Source organism: Chroicocephalus ridibundus, chromosome 2 (genome assembly GCF_963924245.1).
Source record: "Chroicocephalus ridibundus chromosome 2, bChrRid1.1, whole genome shotgun sequence".
NCBI classification, from domain to species: Eukaryota; Metazoa; Chordata; class Aves; order Charadriiformes; family Laridae; genus Chroicocephalus; species Chroicocephalus ridibundus.
Genome location: NC_086285.1, coordinates 146,859,651 through 146,884,013, shown reverse-complemented (window position 1 = coordinate 146,884,013; position 24,363 = coordinate 146,859,651). Strand labels below are relative to the sequence as shown.

The window sequence follows — 24,363 nt, the reverse complement described above, 5'->3', positions numbered from 1 at the left end:
GGGATGAAGGAGGGAAGCAGGACTGTCCTTTCTGTGGCGGCAAGATGGTAGTCAGGTTTAGTTGTCTTATCAGTCCATACTGCTGGACTTCAATAAATGAATTTTCCTTAGCCTCTTTCGTATGTGGATAGTAGCTATAGTTTAGTAAATGGAAGGAAGTTGTTTTACACTTTAATGACAATCAGTACTTCAGAGGAACTCAAGTTTTCTAACACAGAAGCTAGGGCAGTCACAGTATTTAAGTTCATCTTTTGGTTTTGGTTGTGTTTTGTGGTTTGGTTTTTTTTTTTTTTAATTGCATGATATTAAAAAATGGTGCTTTTTCCAGATAACTGTTGTTGTTCTTAATGTAGCTACCATTTAAAGCTTTGTACTGAGAGCTGCAAGCTGCTAGCCTGTGAATTAAACAAGCATGTCAATCTCTGAAAGAAACGTTCCATGGAGAACATAGTCTTTGACATCAAAGATATGGCTTTGTGAAGGCCAGCTTTCACCATCAATTCTGTCCTCCCTTAATTCTAGGTCATCTCTGGAGTTCTGCGTTACGTGCATGAGTGTGTGTGCACATGTGTGTATGTGTATCTATCTTGCCCTAGCGCTTTGTTCTTTCAAGTGACAGGCTAAAGTTTGAATTTCCGGGTCACAGAAAAATGTGTTTTGGGCAAGTCTTGTTTGGGAAACGTGGTTAGAGAAGTGACAGAGCAGTTCTTGTAGGGAAGCTGGTTTGTTTACTAGTCTGTCAAGCTTGATTGTAAATGTGGTTGCATAGGAGGCACATGAGTTTGCACTGGTGAATCTGAAGAGCAGAAATTCAATTAATAGATAGGATTTTTTTTGTTTTGATATTTGTTTAGTTGATGGTCTCTCTAGCTGATGTTTTAAGTAGCTGATTATTCACTTAAGACCCTTGTCTCCTCTTATAGAGGATCTTATGTCTCTTCTGGATGCTGACATACATTCTGCTCACCCAAGTGTCATTATTGATGCTGATGCTATGTTTTCAGAAGATATTAGTTACTTTGGTTATCCATCCTTTCGGCGCTCATCACTTTCCAGGCTAGGCTCATCCAGAGGTAATTTTGCACCTTTTTTCTTTGTAATAAGTAGTTTGCTGTGGAAAAAGCTAGTGATAGTACACACTGGTGGTTTAGATTCTGATTTAATATGAAAGTAGACTGTGATATGTTGTCAAATACAGAGTAGACAAATAGACTGTTACTCTATCAAAATTATTAATGAATTCTGAATATTAGCAGGTAAGTTCTGCAAGAACCTTGATAGTCATGTATTTTAAATCTAATTGTTGATCATTGGTGTTGGAAGGTGTTATAAAATTTTTGCATGTAAGTTTATTTTAAACAGTAGCATAAGTACCTACTAATTCATGTATTGCATTACAAATATTTAATTTGGCTCAAAAATGAGTAATGATTGATGACATGCAGCATTCTTAATCTTCCATTTTTTTCTTTTTTTTTTTTTTTTTTTGGGTTGCTCTTTGTTCACTGTTCTTCATATTTTCTTAATTGTTCCGTGACAGAAGTTACCTTTATGGAATGAGGAACTTTAGCTACTAAGGAGGCAGAAGAAATCTAAATTTTACTCTTTGGCAGCATTTTTATAGTTGGATAAGGCGAACTATTGGCAGCTGACAAAAAACCAAACCAAAACCAAACCAACTCCTTGAGCAGTGTTAAGGCATTTTACTTTTTTTTTTTTAAAAAAAGCATATTACAGTTAAAAGTTTTATAACCAACCATGCAGCAATTTCCTATCTTTTTGAAGCTGTTGCACAAATGCCTAGAGTATTTCCAAACTGTTAATCCAACCTCTGCTGTGATTGTTTGTTTAGTACAGTTTTGTTGCCTTTCATGAACATGTTTTAGTATATTAATTCTGAACACATATGTTCCTGTTACAAAATTTAGTTGGGGTCAGTGTGATGTTTGCTAGAAAATGAGTACCGTACTTTATGAAATGTATCTGTAAGACAAGCTGTTGCGTTTGGCTTATGTAAAAACTTTCCCACTTGTCTAATACAGCAAAAGACCCAAGACTTGGCGTAATTTGTTGAAACTATGATATAATGATGTGGTCATCTCATACATGTAATTCCAGTTGATATTTGTGAGCATAAGTGAAGTACTTAATAGGTTAAACGCATTATGTGCATGTACGAATATTCAGCATCTGACGTAACTCCTTCTAAATTCCTCCTTTTTTTTCCTTTCCTAAGGTTATTCTATATAAGACGTTACCACGAATTTTATAATCCTTATTTTCCATGCATAGTTGACTCTTGGAAAGTTAGTTTGATTACCTGATTTAAAAAATTTATCTGCATGAGCGAACTGCAGAGTACTGGCTTTAGACAGTTTGTAGGCCAATTGGAGGGGAAGCATTTTGGTAAGGAACATTTTCCTACAAGGATCCTTTTTAAAACTTGTCTGACTCTTGAAAAGTTTTCATTTGATCTACTCAAAACAGATACACTTTAATTTATTAAATCCAGTCCTATGGAATATTGCTTTAAACAAAAGGGGTTGGATTATCAAACATGTATACGAGAGCTTTTTTTAATGCTTGCTTTCTTTAACCTTTTCAAATGACTGGGTTTTTTTTTTTTTGGGAAAGTTGTTGTGAAACTCTCTAATAAATACTCTTTTTTGGTTTGCATAAAGATATCTCACAGACTATATAGACTTAGATTTTTTTTGTTGTTATTACTACATTGATAAAACACTACAAAAATCTGCATATTGTATTTAAAACTTTAAATTGCAATGTTAAATGTATTTGGCCTCATGGTGTAAGTGAAAATGCTTTGGCATTTTTTTTATAGTGCACAAAACTGTAAGACTTTATTTCTAGCTTATGTTTATGTTTAGGAATTCTAAAGTACATATGCTTGAAAGGGTCAATGTATTGAATGTTGCATGTCAGGACTTTAATTTAATCTGTGTGAGTAGATTTAACTGCTGTTAGTTGCATCCTGAAGGGTCTTTACTAGAGAGTGGCTTACTTTTATCCCACTGGTGTGACCCAATTGCATACCAGTTCTCCTTCTTCCCTTAGAGAGAGACTCTGAGCTGTTGCGTGAACGTGAGTCCGTTTTACGTTTGCGTGAACGAAGGTGGCTTGATGGAGCCTCATTTGATAATGAAAGAGGCTCTACAAGTAAAGAGGGGGAACCAAACCTGGACAAGAAGAATACGCCTGTTCAAAGTCCTGTTTCTTTAGGAGAAGACTTGCAGTGGTGGCCAGATAAGGTACTGAATTTTTTTTTTACTATTTTATTTGTATGCTGTGCAGTAGATCTGTTTATTTTTTCCAAACTAATACTGTGTGTTTCACTTTTGAACATCACATCTTAGTTTATGTGAGATAATGTAATAAAGGATAGTCTTTATTATGCACTTAGGAACATTATGAATAACTAGTTACACCCTTATAGCTGCACTTCTGTTATTATCGTTTTAGTTTTCTTCTCCATGTGTTTTGAAGGTAGATCATGAGGTTTGGGGTTTTTCTTTTTTCTTTTTTTACTTAGGTGCTCAAAGCATTTAATAAGAAATAGGAAACTCATGAAACAATTTAAACTATACTTCATCAAGGAAATCTTTTTTTGATTAGCATTATTATTTCCAGAGGCACTTTCCATTTGAGTGGATTGGGCTTTTAAGCGACAATGGTGAAAGTTTATATTTATTTGCAGTTGTGTTTCGAATTGACCAATAACTTCCATGAGTTAATAACTTCTGCTCCTTCAGAATCCCTTTGGCTTAGGTTAGCTGGTTTTCTTTTAACCCTAATTCCATTTTTAAGGCAAGAAGTAATTCCCACATGAGATATAAGAACAATAGGAACACCAGCTCTATGTTGCTAACTGGGTATCTGTAGTCATTTTCTTTATGAATTACCTAGATGCTTGGGGAAATGACTTTAAAAAACAAACCAAACCGAACTCAAGCTAACCAAGCAAACAAAAAAAAAATCCAGGGAATGGAAGTGATTATCTGTGTTTATTAGACCAAATTTTATGAACTTGGGGTCTCTTTCTAGTGTTCCCATTTCTGTCTGTCCACGGTATCTGTGAGGTTGCTATTTTCGTATGTCACGCTTTCGTTTTCTATGTCTCTGTATTTTTCCTTTCAGACTAAATATAGATAGAGAGTTTGAAGAGGGAGGCGAATTTAGAGGCTTATTTCTGCTTACAGCAGCTCACCTTTGGCTGCTATCATCTTCATTTGGGCATTCAAACTGTGAAATGAAGATACCTAAAAAGAATGTTTGTCTATTAATTGCTTACCCAACCAGACCTTTTATGTGTAAAGTGTGATTTTATTTTTTTCAGCCAGTAACATTGAACTTCTGCGTCAGTGAAAATTGGCAGCTTTTGTCCCCCTTGCTTTGCCATAATAGTAGAATGAGAGAGTCATCTACCTTGAGTAGAGAGAGATTTCAGGGGTCTTAGCATCAAAGAATAAATGTAGTTTAGATTTGGAATACTAACTTATCTTTATTTCCACTAATGCGTTTTGGTGACGTTATTATGTCCATTATTACTGTTGTGTTATTTGTTTTGTTCTGGTTTTTTACTACTTTGGGAATTTTTTTCCTGTTAAACCCGTTTTTCTGTCAGGCCCTCAAATTTAGTTACTAAATTAGGGGTTGGGGTTCCCCCCCGCCCCGGATGAGGTTTTTTGTTATTTGCAAACCCATCAGATTCTGCCCAAAGACAGTTATCGCAGTCTTTTGTTGGGCATTTTTTATGGAACTAAGTTGCTGTGATATCTAATTGCATGCTTGTTCAATTTAAATATACTGAACTTCTTCCAAGATACCTCCTTGCATATGCACTCATATAAACCCTAGCTTCCAGTTAAATGAAGGTGTCTTACTGGAAAGGCCTTTTATCTTTATCCAAAAGTAGTTAAACTTCTCATCCTGTCCTTCAGCTGAACAGTCATAAAAAATTGTTCTGCATCTTTCTTGCTATAGCCCCACTCTGAAGTTTTTGTTGGTGGTATTTTCCAACAGAAATTCTGCAAGGTAAATCCCGAGGGAGATGATTTAGCTGAGATGCCAGTTCAGATGTTTCTTCCATTTTTAAAATTGGAAAGGAGATCTTGAAGTGTTAATGGAAAAGACAGTAAGCTAGGGGAGAGTTAAAGGATTCTCTACAAAATAACCAATCTTGCATGCAAATATTTTTCCTTTATTTTTCATTATTTTGACATTTAGCTCAAAATGGACTCAAAACAGTCCATGTTGAGGATGGTTAACTTGTTTTTATGGGAGGTAAAGTACCAACCTGAGAGGAATGGATGAAACATTTGGAAAACTATGTTCCCAAATACATCAGTTTCACGCACAGTCTGAGGCTGGTGATGCTGGGACATGATGCATAGGTACTGAGTTTTCTCCACAAAATAAGTGAAATCAGCTGCTCAAGAATTCAAGTCAATGAATGTGTTCTTCTGATAGTTCAAATCTCATCGGAATGTAGTACTGTTAGCGTACACTGCCATGTATCAACATTTTGCCATGCATATCAGAGACACTCTATAGTATGGCAAGTATGGCCCTGTTTTTTCCTGCTAGTCTGTAGCTGAGCCTTTATTTTGTTCAAGTAGGTATACGCTGTTTAGCTATTGAGATATAAAGATTTTTGTCAGCAATCTGTGTCATCTTCAAGTATGTAATTTCTCTGGTCTGAAGTCAGAATTTATAGTTGAACGTATAAGACTGCGGTTACAGAGCCAGCGTTGTCATGTTGTTCGTGCATCTTTGTGCCATTAGTCTTTTGAGTGGCCTCATGGGGGTGTATGTAGCATTGGTCCTGATTTTTAGATCACAACTGCTAATATTTTGATGGAAAGGAGAGAAAAACTTTGAATGGCAAGTCTCTTTAGGGTTGAGCTTTTGGTATAAAACTGTTTATAAAAAGTTGTAAAACATATTAGCAGGATTAAAGGTCATAATGATACTGTCTTGGGGCAAAAATTCATTGTTTTCCATACTTGTGTTTGAGGCATTAGGCCAGATAACTTCTGAAGATTCATTTATGCCGATGAAGTAGAGATGCATCTCATTAGACTACAGTAGGCTCTGATGGTGGTTCTTTCTCAGAATATGCAATATTTATGTGATGTCAAGTATTAATCATGACACAGATTAGCATTTGTGCTACTTCTGTGCTGTATTGTAAATGTTCTGTGGAATCACCCAAATTCACGGGTCTGTAGTTTGATATTCGTTTCAATGCAAGGGGGAACAGGAACTTTGAAAAAGTGAGATTGTACCTGTTACGTAGTTGCTGCAACATTGACATAAACCCAAATTTCAGAGATGGGGAAAACGGGCCAGTGAGATCTGGGTGAGGTACAGGATGAGGCAGTTGAGCAAAGTGGTGCTGTCTCAGTAGTAGAGAGATGCCGCATTGAGTTTTTGGAAAATGTTAAAAAGGAGAAAAGACAGGGGGAGAGGGGGGAGAATAATCCATAATTAGAAGTTTTTCCAGCGTAGCAGGTAATAATAATGCATTCATGTGACATGTAGCCTGCTGGTTTTTTTATGTTTGTTTTTTTTTTTAAACTTGATCTTGTTTGCAGGTACTTAACTTCAGAAGTGAAAGATATGAATTGTTCAATCATCAATTTCAGTACATCATCAATTAATTTCTCAGATAGTTGGAAGATAACTTCATGAGTATACTTAGGAATGGAATAATGTTGCTCTTTTGTTAATTTCAAAAGCCAGAATTTTAGAGGGAAACTCCTTTTAAATATCAGAAGTCGAGATCTTCCCATCTTTAATTCTATGAGCGATGCTGTGTTCTTAAAATATTGTGGAAGCTCTTAATGAACTGTCCATGTTAATTGCCACAATATTGCTAAATTTTAGGAAAATAATATCTATTTCTTTCTCCTCTCACTTTGTCAGAAGAAATAATGTTTGAGGGCATGATGAACTTCCGACAAACTGGATATATCTTTATTGTCAAGTTCAACATTCATGGGAACTCTGAAAAAAACAGTTACAAGTTCAGGTTTTTTGCATGTATGTATTTATATATGCACTTATAAGATTGCTGTCTTAGACTTCATATTTCTGTGTTTGTAGGATGGAACAAAGTTTATTTCTATTGGAGCTCTGTATTCTGAGCTCGTGGCTGTTAGCAGTAAGGGAGAACTCTATCAGTGGAAGTGGAGTGAATCAGAGCCTTACAGAAATGCACAGGTATGGTACATCTTTAAATGCTTACCTTCAGAATTATTTATATGCTTTGAATATCTAAAATATTTTTTTGTTTCCAAAGAATCCTTCGCTACATCATCCACGAGCCATGTTCTTGGGATTAACCAATGAGAAGATAGTGCTCCTTTCTGCAAATAGTATTAGAGCAACTGTTGCCACTGAAAATAACAAGGTATGAGATGTATGCTGGTTGCTGAATTAGACTAAGCTGTTTTTTCAGTTACTTGTGGTATAATATAGAGAAGTTGGTTCTTCCACTTCATCAGTAGTAGAAAGTATTTAATTTCTTCGTTCATTCCACTGCTATTCCTCTATACAGATGTAAAAACAAAACAGAAACCCAGCTGGTGTTTTGTAAAAATGTAAAAAGGTTAAAAAATATCTGGTAGATTTATAGCTTGAAACAGTGAAAAGGTATCTGTTCTACCTGATTATCTGAAATACTTGACTTTTTGCTGTTACAGTAGAAACTGACACTAGTTTAAGAATAGAGAAGCTTGTTAATGTTCTGTATATATCTACTAGAAAAACTAAGAGCATTGAAGCTTTCAGTGCTGTAAAGTAAGTTATCCAAATATGATTTTCTGACCAGTTAAGAGTGAAGTTGAAACTCATTTGGTTAAAATATATATACGTGTTGAAGTATTCTTATGACACCTCTCTACTTTTTTTTTACCTCTTTTGTTTTTGTTGGGAACTGGAAATAGAGGCGGGGGGAAAATGTCCTGAAAAGCTCTTTTCTGCGGAAAGAAAAGGTAGTAGGGAATAAAATCCCAAAGGGAATCATTGGTGTTTGTTTGGTTTTCTTGGTTGTGTTTTTTTTTTTTATTCCCTTTCAAAATCAATAAAAATTGCATTAAAGGTGCAACTAAGGTGCAGCTTTTCTTTTTTTCCCCTACCTTCTTTGTTCCTTTCTTCCCTTCTGCCTTAGGTTGCTACGTGGGTAGATGAAACTTTAAGCTCTGTAGCTTCTAAATTAGAACACACAGCACAGACCTACTCGGAGCTTCAGGGAGAACGGATTGTTTCTTTACATTGTTGTGCTCTTTATACATGTGCTCAACTAGAGAACAACTTGTATTGGTGGTAAGTAAATACTGTGTTTATGGGCAACAGTGTAGATCCACTGGATGTCTTCCTGTCCTTGGCTCTGAGCATTGCAAAACTACTGAACCACAGTTATGCTGAGTCCTGTAACTCTGCACTTTCAGCTTAGGTTCCCTTTTTAAAGTGTATTTATTCTCCTCTCTAATGCCTAAAGCTTTTGGATCCAATTATAACATCTTGAAGAGAATACAGTTATTCTTTTAGGAGATGTGTATAAGTGCTTTAGTATTCAGATGTTATCAGTACTACTCAGTATCAGAAAATAACCTTCTTTATGCCTTTCAGGCCTTTTTCAGATTATAAATATGGAACAAACTTACCCACGTATGAGGTCCACATTCTTCTGTCAGGCTCTGTTAGGAAAATTTGGTCTGTTACTTTATGATCCAAATCTTAAAGAAGGGAGAAATAACATCAGATGCTCTCCCTGGAGCTTGTTAAAATATAGTGCTTTTAAACATTGTGAAATAAGAAATGTTAGTGAAAATATTTAAACTAACAATTTGATAATTAAGAAGTCTATTTTAAAATAAAAAAAACCCCAAAACTCAAAATAACACTCCCCAAAGAGCTCTGAAATTAATTTCTAATTTGAGTAAATTCATTAAATATTACTCATGCATTGTCACGATGTGTTATTTTTGTCAGTGTGTCAGGAATCGTTGCATTGCATATCATGCCCAAAGTTCAAGTAGCTTTTAGGCATGGATGAGTTAAATACTTGATGATAAGTTGGAAATCAGAGCACTGAAAATTGATTCTGTAAAACAGCTTTCTTATTTAATTCTAATAACTCTCTGGAAAATATTTAAGTAGAATTATATCTAGGCTTGTAAACTTAAACACAGCCGTATTTTATTTTAACGTCTAGTCCCAGATCGGAAAATTACAGCTCTCTGGTTCTCGACCCTTTTATTATGTCACGGCTGACATACCTCAGAGCAATTACTCTTAGTATAGAAACTAATAAGCCATAACATTGGAGACTGGCTATTAGAACCTGCCATTTTTGCTACTTTTAGAATAATCCTTGCAATATATAAAACAACTTATTAGCGTTTATATGTAATCTTTGAAAGCAATTTATTTATTAACCAGTCTGGCCTTTCTGGGAAGGGTTAAATGTCAGCAGTGGTGATTTTATGTTAATCAGATCGATGTAGACAGAAGCTTCTGTTACTATTGATATCCTTAGTTACAATGGTCTGTAGTATACTGGACAGAATTTTGATTTCCAGCGTTGCACAGGACTGATGCTTTTCATGTTTTACTTAACACAAAGGAGGTTTTCAAATAAAAGCATCTAACTCTATAGCCCACTGGCTAAAACATGAAGTATCAAAATAATAAGCATGCTTAACTGTGTATGTAGATGTTATTTTCGGCTAAACTGAGTGGATCCAATTACAAAAGAAGTGTCCTTTTTTCCCCTCTTGCAGCTTAAGTCTGTCATAAGAGTCCTAGACTCCTTCAGCCAAGTCCCTAGAGAGAAAGTGAGGCTTTAGAATTTAAAAACAAAAAAGCTTATCCTGTTCCCCAGTGACTGCAAATTCTTGACATTCTTACTAGTCTTGGCAAAGATATCTTCAAGGGGACAATCTGCAACTTGAAAGCTGTGGCTGGAGTGTACCATCTGCGACTGGGGGTCTTGAAGCATTTTGGACTAGAAAGCAAGCCATTTGGCGGTGACATATCTTACGTCCTCTCCCCCTTCCCCTTCCACCCCCACAATTTGGAAAGTGGGGGTGAATATAGAAAAAGATGTCATTTCTACAGTGCTTTGAGATTTTGGAAAAGGTGGCAGAGACCTGTATGTTTGATCATGACTACATTAAGCAGAAAGAATAAAATGTTCAAAGTTATTAGACACAGCATGTCTTTCATAGCCTTTTTAAAAATATGTGTTTTTTTACAGGGGTGTAGTTCCTTTCAGCCAAAGGAAGAAAATGCTAGAAAAGGCCAGAGCAAAAAATAAAAAGCCGAAGTCTAGTGCTGGTATCTCCTCTATGCCAAACATAACTGTTGGAACCCAGGCAAGTGCAACTGTCACAAGTGGCATTTTTACAGTGCTATATAATGAGCTTACAGCCAGTTCTAAAAAAAAAAAAAAAAAAAAAAACCCAAAACAAAAACAAATTAGGTTCTGTTCTTGTTATGCATGAAAGTTGTATTGAAAACATGGCATTAACATAGTAGGTTTTAATTATATGACTGTAAATTGATGTGTCCTGTTAGTGGTGTTATTGTTTTACAAGTATGATTATTGTTGCAAATGTGGAGGAACACGCCGTACTCGTACAAAATACTTCTGTTTTGACTTACCTACCAATTCTTTATTATGAGAGAAAGTAAAGATAGAAATATAATTCCCAATAGAGCTCATAGCTTTGTAAATGATTTGGCATTTAAGTGCCTGTAATATTATAGCCTGGGTTTGATTTATTTATGCAGTGGGATAGGCCTTTGATTTGAAGCCTTTACCAAAAATGTTAATAGCTGAGACGAATAAGTAGAATTACTTTTGTCGTTAGTATTGGGAAGAAGCTGTTTTGTCTCATACTAGTTCTAAGGAGCACGTTTCTTTTGGTTCTCAATCCATTCTAATCAACTCTAGGATGAGTCTTTGTTATTGGATGAATTGTTCGTTTTGTGGTTGAGCATCTAAAAACTATATATTAAACAGTTGCATTGCTAATGGTGTTGCTTTCAGCTGTGAAGAGCACAACAGCCTCTTTTTTCCTAGCAAATGCATAGCACATCATGCTGACTTTTTTTTTTCATCTAGTTCTGTAAGTATGACTACTACATATGTCACCAAGGAAATGCATGTACATATGATTGCCCTCAGTATAATCCATTGTTTTAATAGAAATAAATATTTCTATCTGTAGGTGTGTTTAAGAAATAACCCCCTCTATCATGCTGGAGCAGTTGCTTTTTCAATCAGTGCTGGAATTCCTAAAGTGGGTGTGTTAATGGAGTCTGTTTGGAACATGAATGACAGCTGCCGATTTCAGCTTCGGTCACCCGAGAGCTTGAAAAACATGGAGAAAGCTAGCAAAACTACTGAGGCAAAGTAAGTGTTGAGAACACACACACATACACTCAGAACATGGATTTGGTATACTCTTGACTTGGTGATTGATTAAAAATTGAAAAGAAGAAAATGTCAGGTTTTATCAGTTTGAACTTTTTGCCTTCTTTATGAGATTCTAGCTTTCTTGTAAACTCTGTTAAATGTGCAGAAATGCTCACTGCAGGAAAAGCGTCTCAGTTGCGTGAAACCACTATGGAAATGTGAAATGCAGAAGGAATGGTAAATTAAGACTTTCTTCGGTGTTTCATAAATTTTCCAAGATTTTATATTTGACGAACTGAAAGTGGTTTTGTTACGGAACGGTTTGCTGGCCCTTTTCCATGGCATTGAGAGACCTATTTCAGCCCCTTCATAGTTTGAAAAAAATGATTGGGTTCACAACTGCCAGTTAAATGTTTCTTAAAACAGATTTAAAGCATTTCAATAAAAGCTTGAAAAAGTTTAGCCGTTCTAGAGTTTCAGGTTACTGTATAAAGCTAATAGTTCTTCCTGTCTACAAATGAAGCATATCTAAGAATGTTTATTTTGTGTAATGTTGTGTCTATGCTCAGTTAATGCTAATCCCTGATTAAGACGCATGGCGCTATTCCCAACATTGGATGTATAGCCTTGTCAGTTCGGATGGTTATAGTATTGTTTTTGTTAAGGAGAATAAAAAAATAACATGACTGGTACACACTAACACTTTGTCTGTTGTCACAGAAAAGATTTCACCTTTTTCTTTCTTCATTCTAAGTAATGCTTTTTATTCTAGACCTGAAAGCAAACAAGAACCAGTGAAAACTGAGATGGGTCCTCCGCCATCCCCAGCTTCCACTTGTAGTGATGCATCTTCAATAGCAAGCAGTGCATCAATGCCATACAGTAAGTAATGTGTGCCTCGTAGTAACATAAAATATTTGTGTAGATCAGAATTTTTCATCAAAAGGCAGTTCTACAAAGATCCTGCAATAATTTCAGAATTTGATTAAAAATCTTTTTCGGTCTTTCAGTCTGAACCACAATATGTGTAAAGGCTTTTGTAATAGACTTTAGATGATCAGTGACTTGTCAGTGTTAAATTTAACTATATTAGTGTAAGCAGTGACTGCTTAGATGTAAGGTGTATCTAAGCAAGCATAACAGTTCTCGGAATCAAAAGTATTTTTCAGGAGGTGATCAAGTCTGAAGATAAAGTTGTTTAATTGCAATGTGATAGTGAGTTTCTTTACCGTCCAGAAGCCGAACTTGCTTTCAAAAATTCTTTTTAAGCTTAAGCTGTTCTTGCACAGCTTGCCTTGCCAGTGCATAAAACAGTAGTTGGTCATCTATTACATAAAATGTCTAAAACCAGACGTTCTTTACTAACATAGAGAAGCACTGAGAGAAGATTTATAGTACATGTAATTCATGTAACTGACCTCTTAAGCTTTTTTCCTCCGTTTAAACCCATACTTTTATAAAGGGTTAATTACAATGCCACCATTTGAAGAAATCTTCTCTCTAGTCCTGTTTCTTCTAATTGTTCATGTACTGAAGTTTTAAGAAGCGTTCACCTAGGGAATCAAATGGTCTCATTCAGTGACCGAGAATCTTGTATGGTCAGATCTGCAGTGCTAACTAATTGTACTAGTAGAGTCTTTTGCTATTTATTTCTTCTCTTTTGCAGTTCTTTCAACTGTAATTTTTCACTGTCTGTAACTTTGCTTGGGATTTTGAACTAGTGTTTGAAGTTAGCTTAGTTAACTTAGAAGTTCTTAGCTTAGAAGTTCTCTGCTTCTTACTTTAAATATGTTGATAATATTAATTGCACTATAGAAACTCAATTCAGGAGATAAAGCCTCTTGTCAGTGTTAATTTAGCCATGTTATGTATTTAAATTTGATCTCGAGTGTACTGCAGTTACTGTTCAGATAACGTATTTAAGCAAATCTGACTGTATTGCAATTACTGTTAGCCCAAGTAGCTATTTTCTGCCTCATTTGCTACTCTCCTAGATGTTTACCAAAACCCAGCTGTAGTGGACAAGCAGACTTTTTGCAAGGGTGATACAAAGCACTGTAGCAGGGCTGACTGAAGGGTCTTAACGATGTCAGTCTTGTTACTTACAGCACGAATAGCTGAGCCCTGGCAAAACAATTTCTTGTCTTTTAATTATTTTGCTTAAATGTCCTTAAAAATAGCTTTTTTTTATCTGATAAGCTTTATTAGTGCTAATTTCATAGAAAAATACGAAAGTGTCACGGTATACTGTTACTGACTTCAGGTAGTTTTAAAGTCATATTCTTGTTAACCTCTTTTTATTTTCTAGATTTGAACATCGATACTCTTTTTTAGGGGAAAGGTTTGGTGTTTACTGAACATTGCGTTGTGATGCTTTGATTAAATATTTCAAGTATTTTCTTTGGTAATTACTTTTTTGTTTCAGAGCGACGACGATCTACTCCTGCCCCAAAAGAGGAGGAGAAAGTGAATGAAGAGCAGTGGTCTCTGAGGGAAGTTGTGTTTGTGGAAGACGTTAAGAATGTTCCTGTTGGCAAGGTTTGTCTAAAATACACTGTCCCACCGTCTTTGGGGAGAGAGGAAAAAAAAGTTTTTCCTTTAGATAAGCTAACTGTTAACTGTTAAAAGAATCACAGTTTTGGGGATGCTTGAGGATGCTTCTGACTACTATGACTTTTGCTGCGTTTTTATTTCTCCATAACACAATGACTGTAATAGACTGAATGTGTTGTGAATAAAACGTTCCAAATATTAAAAAATAAGTCTGGTACTTTAAGTTTTTGACCACAATATTAAGAAAAGCAGATGTGGTTTTATACAAAAGATTTTTTTTTTTTGGTGAGTTGAGTAATAGCTCCCACACTTGTCCAGCAAGATTGTGAAGAGTTACATGTATTGTGACTGACTTTTACATATGCATCAGCTGAATGTTTACGTTCATGTTCTGGCAACCAAAGAACAGAAATGTTTTGATTAGAAATGACATGCTTCATTAATACGACTATAAAGTTATTTCATTCATTACTCCAGAAAATCTGTTTGTTTCATCCTTATAATTTTTTCATTTTCTCTCTAGTAAACCTTTGCTCTCTTTTGGCATTGTTGTGTGATGTGAGGAGGGATTAGGTCATCTAGACAGTTCTCTGCTATGCTTTTAAGAAATAAGAGCAACAGGAAAGCCAATATAGGTTTTCCACAAAATGAAAAGGTTGAATTGCTTTCTACTTGATTCATAGAAGATCCAAAAAAAAAAAAAAAAAGAAGTTACCAGAAGAGGAAATAAATGTTCAAGAGAAAGTAGTTGGATTTAGGCAAGGTTATTTCACCTGCATCCTTAATGGGCTTACTTGTGCAAGAGTGGGAGATTTTCCTTGAGCAGTATCTTTGAAAGGAGGAGGCCCGCAATAAATTTTCATTATCAAGTTTAGGTTATTTCTGCAAAAAGGAGTATGGAGCAACTTAATTCATTGAAACACCTCAGTTTCTGTAAACAGGGTTTTGAGATCTAGTTGAAGGCTCTGGAACTATTGCTTGCTTCTTATACCAGCTTTGGGAAAGCCCCTGTCTTTCCTGATTTAGATCCTAAGATTTTCAGGACAGAGACTGTTTCACTAGTTCTATATGTGGTTGTAAAGGGGTCTATCTTTGTGCGCTGCATCAAGAGGAACTACTATAATAAATATAGAAGAGCTTGTATTTTTATATGTTGATATTTTTACTGAAGTGTGAAAACCAATAAGTGGGCTGTCTTTTGAGCAGAGTTATTGGTGCTGAGTCTATTCAGTCATTTATGGCAAAGGTGCTTTTTTTACTTCATAAAGCATACTGTCCTTTTCCAGGGACGTATATGGGCATTCGCTCTTTTCCTGTTACAGTTTTGTAACGCGTTATCTTTAGAGTTTGGATAGAATCCAGCAGACAAAACTATACTTTTTTTTTTACCTATTTTTTTATGCCCTGATATATGTTTTGTTTGTAATTTGGATCATTTGTGTGATTGTATGAAAAAGACTGGAGGCACCTCACTCTGCAGAAGCGATAACTCTTTGCAGTGTTCTCCTACAGGCTCCAGAATAGCTGATGTTGTTCATTGTGAAACAGTAATGTTTGTAATTTAGCTGGTTGCGGTTGTTAAGCACAAAGCTGATTTGAATTCTGAAAAATCCGGTCTTCCGTGCATAAATAATTCTGAATGTGTACAGAGGTTCAGGCTGCAAAAACATAATCATACGGGTTTGAGCTCTTAAAACTTCATGGGTTAAGAAGTCCTACCCTTTTAGATTCAACCCAGATATACCTTTTTCTATTTTTCCATGACTTCCTGTTTACTGAATGACATTCTAAAAAGTCACATCTTTGATATATTGGTATGTACAGCCACGGTGTGTAGTGGCATGAGCATCCTGGATGAGAATATACTATTTCGATGTAACCTGGAAGTTTGTTACTTTTGGTGTTTCAGAAAATTGGAAAGGCTTTGAAGCACTGTTTTAAGTACTTGATGTTACAAAGCATGGTGTAAAACAGAGCAACACTTAGCTTCTCTCACAGTGCTGTCATTGAGTAAAATAGGTGGTCACGGAGCATGTGAATATTGGCACATCTTTGAGAAATAATGCACCGGTAATTTGGCAGATGTTTTTTGACCATTCATGAAGTGAATTGCACTAAACTAATTGATCTGTGAGGCCAAAAATCTTGCCTTATGTACTGATTCAGATCTGAAGTAGTAAGATGAAAAAACTAATTTCTGCATCTGAAATATTGAATGTTTATATTCTTCAGAATAAAGTGAATAAAGTGTGATAGCCATGAGCTTCTGTCAAATTGTTTGCCACCTTTTAAAGGTATTTGGGTAATTCCTTGTTTTACAGAAAAAAGAATTGTTCACTTAGGCTTCAGGAGATGGCATTTAGAGATAGGAAAGAGATTTAGATTTACTGATGCTCAGCCTGTGTTCCAAAAGTAGTTTTGTTTCTGGAAAATTCGTGTTCCAGTACTTTTGGATGTATGCAGCAACTTCATGACGTCACCAAAAAGTGCTTGGTTAAAATCCTTCCACAACCGCTGTTGTGTTGTGTTTGTAGAACGGTGGGCAGGTAGATGGTGTCAAGTTCTAATGTGTGTGTTTCTCTCTGGGGTCTTACTGATCTTGATACAGTAACAGCCTTCCCTTCGGTGCTAAGATCTGAGATGACGGATTGTGATTATTCAGATACCAGTAGATTGTACAACATTTTACACACTGCTTCGTAAATGTGGATTGCATGTGGTGCCAAAGCAACAAATGACCAGAGAGGGAGGCAGAGCGCAAAAGTTCATATGTTGGGGCAGTCTTGAAAGAAATAAAGAAAACAGAAGTCTGCTAGATATACTCTTGGATTTAGTCATCTTTCTCCTTGAAATATGTTATCTTCCAACCTCATTTCAATTTAAATCCTTCATGGGCTTGGAACAAAACTAAACCGTCATTCCTCCAAGTCCGTCATTAGATGAAGGAGATAAGATTATCCACCTAATGGAAGAGTGATGCAGTAAAAAAGCTTGGCACTTGTCTCTCTGTGTGCATCAGTGAGAAATCTGGTGGAGTCGTCTTTCAGTGTAGTTTATAGAAGAGATGGACTGAAATAAGCCTTTGTTACTGCTCACTGGTATCAGAGGAACAGAAGCTGGTTTTGTCCTTCCCATGCATGTTGGGATATTCTATTTACCCACATAAGCTTCTGGATCTCCTCTACTGGAATGGTTAAGTGATGTCTGAAACCACTATTAAAAGGGTAGGGAACATGGGTTGGAGCTGCTTTTTTCTTCTTCGGCAGCTGCGGGTCATTTTGGTCTGAGGCTTTCCATTGGCAGTGTCCAAGGCCTCTCCAAACTGCTGCTTTTCCTCAAAGTTGTCCTCAATCAGGTGAGACTTATGTGTATTACCAGTTGTGCAGTTCCTATGTCCAGAAAGCTTATCAAGTTCTAGGGATTTTTTGAAACATAAATTTGAATTGAGTAGTTTGTTCTTTAACTTGTACTTTGTATTGTATTATTTAAGTCAGACAGTTGAACTTTTTGGATTTTGTTTGATTTCTGTCTGAAATTGAAGCCTTCCAATGAGAAGGATAAATTGAAAGAGCTCAGGCTGGATATAGTCCCAGAAGAGTTACCTAATCCCTATTAGGAATCTGATTTTAATCCTTCAAAATTGAATATTTTAAAAATTGTGTCAGTATTTCTTTGGAAGTGCTCATTCTACTTTGAGAGTAGAGATAGAAGCCTTTTCTGTAGTGTTAAAATTTCTTCCATTCCAAGAAGGAGATTAGATAAGAAATAAAAAAATGTGTTTTTCCTGGTCTTCTGCTGCTGTGTCTTGAGAGGGAATATGGTGATTCTGGAGGGGGAAAAAAGTCTACAAATTACCACATTTGGATCCAAACAGGTTTGCTTCTGAAAGACCCAAGTGCTAGTAGTGAACTTTGTTATTTTCAGAGGGTACTCACCCTATTGTTAATGTGATTTTTAAATGAACTGTAAGAGGGAACAGGGGAGGAGAAGCAGAGCTCAGGACCTGCCTCCGCTTCCTTTAGAGGAAGGGAGTTCAGTTGAATGTTTTCTGCCTATCAGTATGCTTTGGCATTGTGGTTTAAAGGAGTGTGGCAATGGGTTGATAGTAAGGGTAAAGGAGATAACAAATATGTTAATCTTTCAGTTGTTTCAGTTTATCAATTAATTTTTTTTCTTCCATTAAAAAGAAGGATCATCTCTCGTGATCCTGTAGTTGAAAATGCTCTAAAAGGTCAATTCGCTTTTGGAAAAAAAATCTTTTAAACTTTCATTTTGTTGCTTGCTTTTTTCATTCATTTGCTTGATTCAGTTCTTTAAATTTAGTCTTAATAAAGCAAACATTAGTATATGTAGTTCTGTAAAATGCTTGTTTCTAATTGATGAAACTTTTATGTTTGCAGTATGAATAGTGTAAGTACATTAGTTCTGTAAGCTAGAGCGTCTAAATCCTTTAAGTTCTTGCATTTTATTTTTGTTTATGCATTTTTCAATTAATTCAGACATACATAATTTCAATTAAAGAGGAGTGTTAATGTTGCTCGTTTGCCCATTATACCACACCTCTGTTTTGGAGCTTTCTGTGCACAATTGCTGTGAAGTGTTTCACTCAAGCTCCTGGTTGCTTGCTACATCAATGGATAGTTTTATTTTCTTTCTGTGTAGCAGCCAATAGCCATAGTAGTAACTGTTTAACTAAAGAACTGCATTTTAGTTACCCTTGGAAGAGGTGTATTCCTTCTCAGCCAAATCTTTATATTTTCTAGTTTTTAAAGATACATTAGATACAAAATAGGGAAGAAGAAAAAAATTTTGGCATGTGGACTCTGAAAGAGTCACCATACAGTTCCAGCATTTTAAAAACTGTCAGCATTTCTTTGAACACATGAAAAGTGACTAAGTGAAATGTGACGTAGCAGCCAGAAGACATGCAGAAGAAAAATTTTAATGATGGAGATAGGATATGTTAAGTATTTGGGGATTGTGCCTTTTTTTAAGTATGTTTCTTCCCTCCACCCCCCCAATTATAAATTTGAAACTTCATAAAGAAGATTTCATATGCCTCGCTAGGCATCGACCATTTAGAATCTTCTGTTTTCAGAAGCAGACCAAACTTACAAAGCTTTTGTAGCAATGTTTAGTCATTAAAAAAAAAAATCAACGTGTCAGACTACAAGTTGTGATTGAACCATTGGTATATGATTTCAGGCTTACAAGTTAGTCTGATTACCTTAAAAACATTAAACATACCTTGATTAAATTAAAAAAAAAAAAATCACAGTTTTTGTCTAGAGTGCTGTCTTGCAAGTTTCAATAGAAATCTGTATAGTCTAGATTAGAGTTAATGTTCATGAATCTTTTGGCAAGGTCTGAATTTTGAAATTTTTGGGTAGCGTTCTTACAGTCATCGGCGATGCTCTACTATTAGAACTAGAAACTCTGCTACTAGAGTGAAGTTTCATTATACGGGGAACAAGTGCTCTGACTCTATCCACAGTAATCTTTGTCACAAAAATCTGCTAATACTTTCGTATTTGTCAATATATCCTCTCTGGCACGCTTGATAAGCTGCACCTAGCTAGAGAAATTATGAGAAAACATGGAAATGCCTATATTTTTATTACCTACAATATCTTGAAAATTTGAGAGGTGTTTTTCATTGTCAGGGACATTTTAGATAACGTTGATTACATCTACATCTTTAATATTGTTTTGTAAGAACTTTCTTTGTAAAAACCAGTGATAAATTAGGGCCTAATCAAGGTCGACAGTTGCTTGTATCTAGTTTTGATAAAGACTGAGAACATACTGAGATCTTATTTTACTCAAAATTAAAATATTTTCTGTCCTTCCCCCTGCCCCCTTCCCTCAGCTTTGTTTTCGTTTCAAGAAAATTACGGTCTCAATGGGAAACTCAAAGGACCTTGCTGTTCAGTGATAGTGTAAGATGTTTCTATATCACGGAAACATATTTTGACAGTTCTGATTAGACATGCATGGCAGCAACTCTTCAGAGAGGCTTACAGTCTCAGAAATGGCTGTGTCAGTGTGGGGTTGAATAACTTCAATTTCTTTGAGGGGCAAAGAAAGATGCAGATTCCTGAAGTTTGTCTGGATAGACTTATCTGTATCCTTCAGTCCCGAGTGGAGAGCTTTATCATTGAGTGTAAGGAACAGCTAATAGACCCATAAACCAACACTTCTTTTTTTCTACTGTGCGCAGTCATCTTGAGCAATGAGCACTAGGACTCTGCAACACAGGCTTTAAAAATTCTTAGATGGGGCCAAAAAAAAAAGAGAGTGATTTCCTGTTTCTTGTGGTACAAGAACTAATAAGGACTTAAAGAAGTAAGAGGCTCAGTGCAGATGTTTTGGTTGCATTGTTAGCTAACGTTTGGAATTCGTTGCCACAAGAATAGCATTTATTTCCAAAAGGAATTGGACAAATTAATAAGAGAAGGGTCTATCCAGGATATTAAACATGAAGTTGTCCTGCTGTTTCTAGTAGGTGGAAGCTGGAGAGATACCATGGAAGTATCAGCAGGAGCTTCTCTAGTTATTGGTGTTGGTTCCTGTTGAACATAGGATCTTGAAATGGGAGGACCTTTGATCTGATTCAGGATGCCTATGAAGTCATTAAGAAATCCAAGTCTTTAAGATTTTGGTAATTTTAGCAAAACAACAAGGCTAATGGCCAAGAGTTGTAAAATTTTATCACTGACTATTGTAAATTTTTTTCTTTTCCTGATAAGTCTGGTTTATGTTGAAGCAAATTAACCTAAATGGTTTCTATTCAAAGCTTTTGGTAAAACTGTAATGTGTTCTGCTTGTAGGTGCTAAAAGTCGATGGTGCTTATGTTGCTGTGAAATTTCCGGGCACCTCCAGTAATGCAAACTGTCAGAGCAGTTCTAATTCAGATCCTGACCCTTCTTCTCTTCTCCAAGACTGTCGGCTGCTCAGAATAGATGAGCTGCAGGTATGCCTTTGTGAAATGTTGAGAAAACAATCAGTATTTTGAAATGTCAGCATTGTGTGCTTAATTACGTCTTAAAATTTTACGTATGCTTGCAGGTTGTAAAAACCGGTGGAACTCCAAAAGTTCCTGACTGTTTTCAGAGGACACCTAAAAAGCTGTGTATTCCTGAAAAAACAGAGATCCTAGCAGTAAATGTAGATTCAAAAGGTAAGTAGGACTTAGCCAGTAAGGTACTCTGTTGGATACTTATTACCTGTCTCGCTTCTTAGTGAAAAACAACTACTGTCAAACTAAATAAACAGTTGATTCCATTAATACTTAGTAATTCCTTAGAAGTGCTTTAGTCAGGAGTTCTTTTACTGGATGCCATCAGTAAAAGATACTAACTTTTTTCTTTGTGTGTCTCTGAAGGAGTGCATGCTGTTCTGAAGACTGGGAACTGGGTTCGATACTGCATATTTGACCTTGCCACAGGAAAGGCTGAACAGGAAAATAATTTCCCTACTAGCAGCATTGCATTCCTGGGTCAGAATGAGCGAAGTGTTGCTATTTTTACAGCTGGACAGGTTTGTGGTTTTGTTTCTCAGTCATTTAACCTCACTGCACTTCACTTCTGTCATCTTCGAATGGGATGGTACAGCCTTTCGTAAAACTTTTCCAAAGACTGGCAAAAATATCATTCTTCAAAAGGGTTTTGAGAGGCTTGCTGCTACCATTAATATTTTGAAGGCGCGAGGGGAATAGGGATCTAACTCAAGCACTTTTAATAATCTTACTCAAATTCTACCTTGAAAAGTGAAAAAGGGGGCAAAAAAGCCCTGACAGAGTAGTTCCTGTGTTAGTGTAAATTTCTTATCTAGCTATAGTTTGGAATTGGGACAGATGAAAATCCACTCTTGAGAATAAATGGAAACATTAACAAAAAAAGTCTGTATTTGATACTAGAAATGATATACTGAGATTTTGTGCAACTCTTTCTACTATCCAATGTTAAGTATCTTATTTTATCTGATTGATTACACTGTGCAGGCACTGGTGCGGAGGGCTGAGAGAAAAAAATACCAAAAGGATTTTAGTAATTTCCACAAACACAATATACTTTGTTTAGGATAGTTGAAGGAAATGTTTTTGGCAAAAGAACTGAATTTGAATGTTTCATTTCTATATATTCAACTTTCTCTGGAGCGTTTAAGTATACTAGAAGTATAGGCACTATATGTTTCATTGGTAATGTTTTGTAATGAATGTATTTCATAAAGAAGATAATTTTAATAGTATTTGTTATGTTAAGCACACTTCAGACATTTGAGAAAGGGAATCTGGTTATCTGAAGCTGCACCACTTGTAATGATAGGAGACAATGGCGTAAATGAAAATTTTAAGTCAACTGTTCTCACTGATGGCAGTCAGGCAAAACTGGACCTTTTGGGAAGGATAATATTTGTAAATTGTGGAGGCTTATTGTTAAAACTTTTTTTTTCCCAAATGTAGGAATCTCCCATCATTCTTAGAGATGGAAATGGTACAATCTATCCAATGGCAAAAGATTGTATGGGTGGGATACGAGACCCTGACTGGCTTGATCTTCCACCTATTAGTAGTCTTGGAATGGGTGTTCATTCCTTAACAAATCTTCCTGCTAACTCGACCATCAAAAAGAAAGCTGCTATTATCATTATGGCTGTTGAGGTAAAATATTTTCTTTGCTACAGAATTATATGCTTTTTTTTCTCTTGCTTCTAGAAAGTTATGCTTAAAGCAGCTTTGTGTTTAGATACCGATTTATGTTTTTCACTATTTCAAAGAAACCGATTTCAGCAGAAGATTCTCTTAGAAACATGAAAGCACAAACAAATTGAGGTAGTAAAGTGAAAGATCCATTTTGGGGGTGCATGGCTTCTGTATCGTGCTTAACTAGTACTATTTTCTTAAGCATTACTTTTAAAACTGTTTATGTATACTACCACTATACAATTTTATTTGTTTTTTGGGTGCGCATTTTTTCTGAGGGATCCAATAACTTGTTTTCTTGTGAATGCAGTACTTTTTTTTTTTTTAACCTTATATTTGGACCATACAGTAGGAAATTATGAGAGTCAAGCGAAGATTTGTTTTCAGTTGAATTGCCTGTAGAGTTCTTTACTCATCTGTGGTGTTGTATGAATAGTTCTACTGTGAATTTGTATATCATACTTGCGTAAACCCATCAGTGATTTGGTGCAGTTTAGTTAGATCTGCTGTGTTGAGTTAGATATGCTGCCCCCAGGAGGTATTGTGTACTTGCGAGACTGAGAGTGATTTCACAGCAGAGTATCCCATCACTGTGGAAAAGCTTGTTAGATACAGAGTTGAGCCTCCCAGACCTTTAACAGCTTCTATTTGTTCACATCTCAGTGTGTATGTTGCTTGCTTAAAACAAATGTGTAAGAGCTAGTTAACATAGACTCCTTAGTTTTTTCATTGTACTGCTTTTCCCATCTTACATGTAGCCATGAAATAGAAAAATAGAAGTAATCTTATCTATACTAAGAACCCAGCTATGAAGCCAACGGCATACTTTTGTGAGCCTGATAGCTTCTGCTGCTTAAGCCTCTGTTTTCCTTTTACTTGTCTGTGCCCGAATGCACACTGTTTTCTCTTAACAGTGCTATAATTGAGATGATGCGTATTCTCAACAGTTCCTGCACTCACTTCCAGCCAATGTCCTATATTTAGACCTTTCTATTAATTTAAAAAACAGAAAACTAGAAGTATGTAGGAAACTTGTATGTCTGCCTTTTGTATTTTAAACTGTTAAAAATTTTATTCTTTTGAGTACAGAAACAAACTTTAATGCAGCACATTCTCCGATGTGACTATGAGGCTTGCAGACAATACCTGATGAATCTTGAACAAGCAGTTGTCTTGGATCAGAATCCACAAATGCTGCAGACGTTCCTTGGCCATAGATGTGACGGAAACCGCAATATTCTGCATGCTTGTGTGTCTGTATGCTTTCCAACCAGCAACAAAGAAACAAAAGAGGAAGAGGGTGAGCTCAACAATATGATGAAAATACTTTGAAAATAAACTTTTTATGCATTTTCAAAAACATTTGAAATAAAGACTGCGTTCTTTGTATATGGGTATCTTAAAATTTGGCACCTAAAATGTGTCCTAACCTTTCAAAGGTGCTGAGACAACATTTTTATTGCTCTCATAAGGATTTATAAGAATTCAGTAGTTAAGAATAATATGCTGTTTTTTATTGATTGTAAAAGACAAACTTACCACATTCACGTTAGTTTTAGATGAAAACAAGTATTTTTCCACCTTTATTACTAATATCCCTATTATATCACTAGTAAGCTTGTAAGAGAAATGATATTAATATTTTTCAAGTGTTATAGT

At 35.7% G+C, this 24,363-nt stretch overlaps 1 protein-coding gene across 11 annotated transcripts in view; it reads left to right on the top strand.

Moving 5' to 3' along the window:
* Positions 1–24,363, top strand: part of UBR5 (ubiquitin protein ligase E3 component n-recognin 5) — a 90,776-nt gene that overhangs the window by 32,838 nt on the left and 33,575 nt on the right. For 8 of the 11 annotated variants that reach the window (XM_063327301.1, XM_063327304.1, XM_063327302.1 and 5 more), the window contains 14 exons: positions 924–1,073; positions 3,058–3,269; positions 7,126–7,242; positions 7,322–7,432; positions 8,192–8,346; positions 10,283–10,400; positions 11,259–11,443; positions 12,219–12,328; positions 13,872–13,984; positions 20,830–20,973; positions 21,069–21,180; positions 21,385–21,539; positions 22,465–22,662; positions 23,794–24,004. In XM_063327301.1, coding sequence (XP_063183371.1) covers positions 924–1,073; positions 3,058–3,269; positions 7,126–7,242; positions 7,322–7,432; positions 8,192–8,346; positions 10,283–10,400; positions 11,259–11,443; positions 12,219–12,328; positions 13,872–13,984; positions 20,830–20,973; positions 21,069–21,180; positions 21,385–21,539; positions 22,465–22,662; positions 23,794–24,004 — 2,091 coding nt within the window. The remainder of the gene's footprint in view (positions 1–923; positions 1,074–3,057; positions 3,270–7,125; positions 7,243–7,321; positions 7,433–8,191; positions 8,347–10,282; positions 10,401–11,258; positions 11,444–12,218; positions 12,329–13,871; positions 13,985–20,829; positions 20,974–21,068; positions 21,181–21,384; positions 21,540–22,464; positions 22,663–23,793; positions 24,005–24,363) is intronic. The other 3 variants (XM_063327300.1, XM_063327303.1, XM_063327306.1) reach the window with 2 other exon arrangements.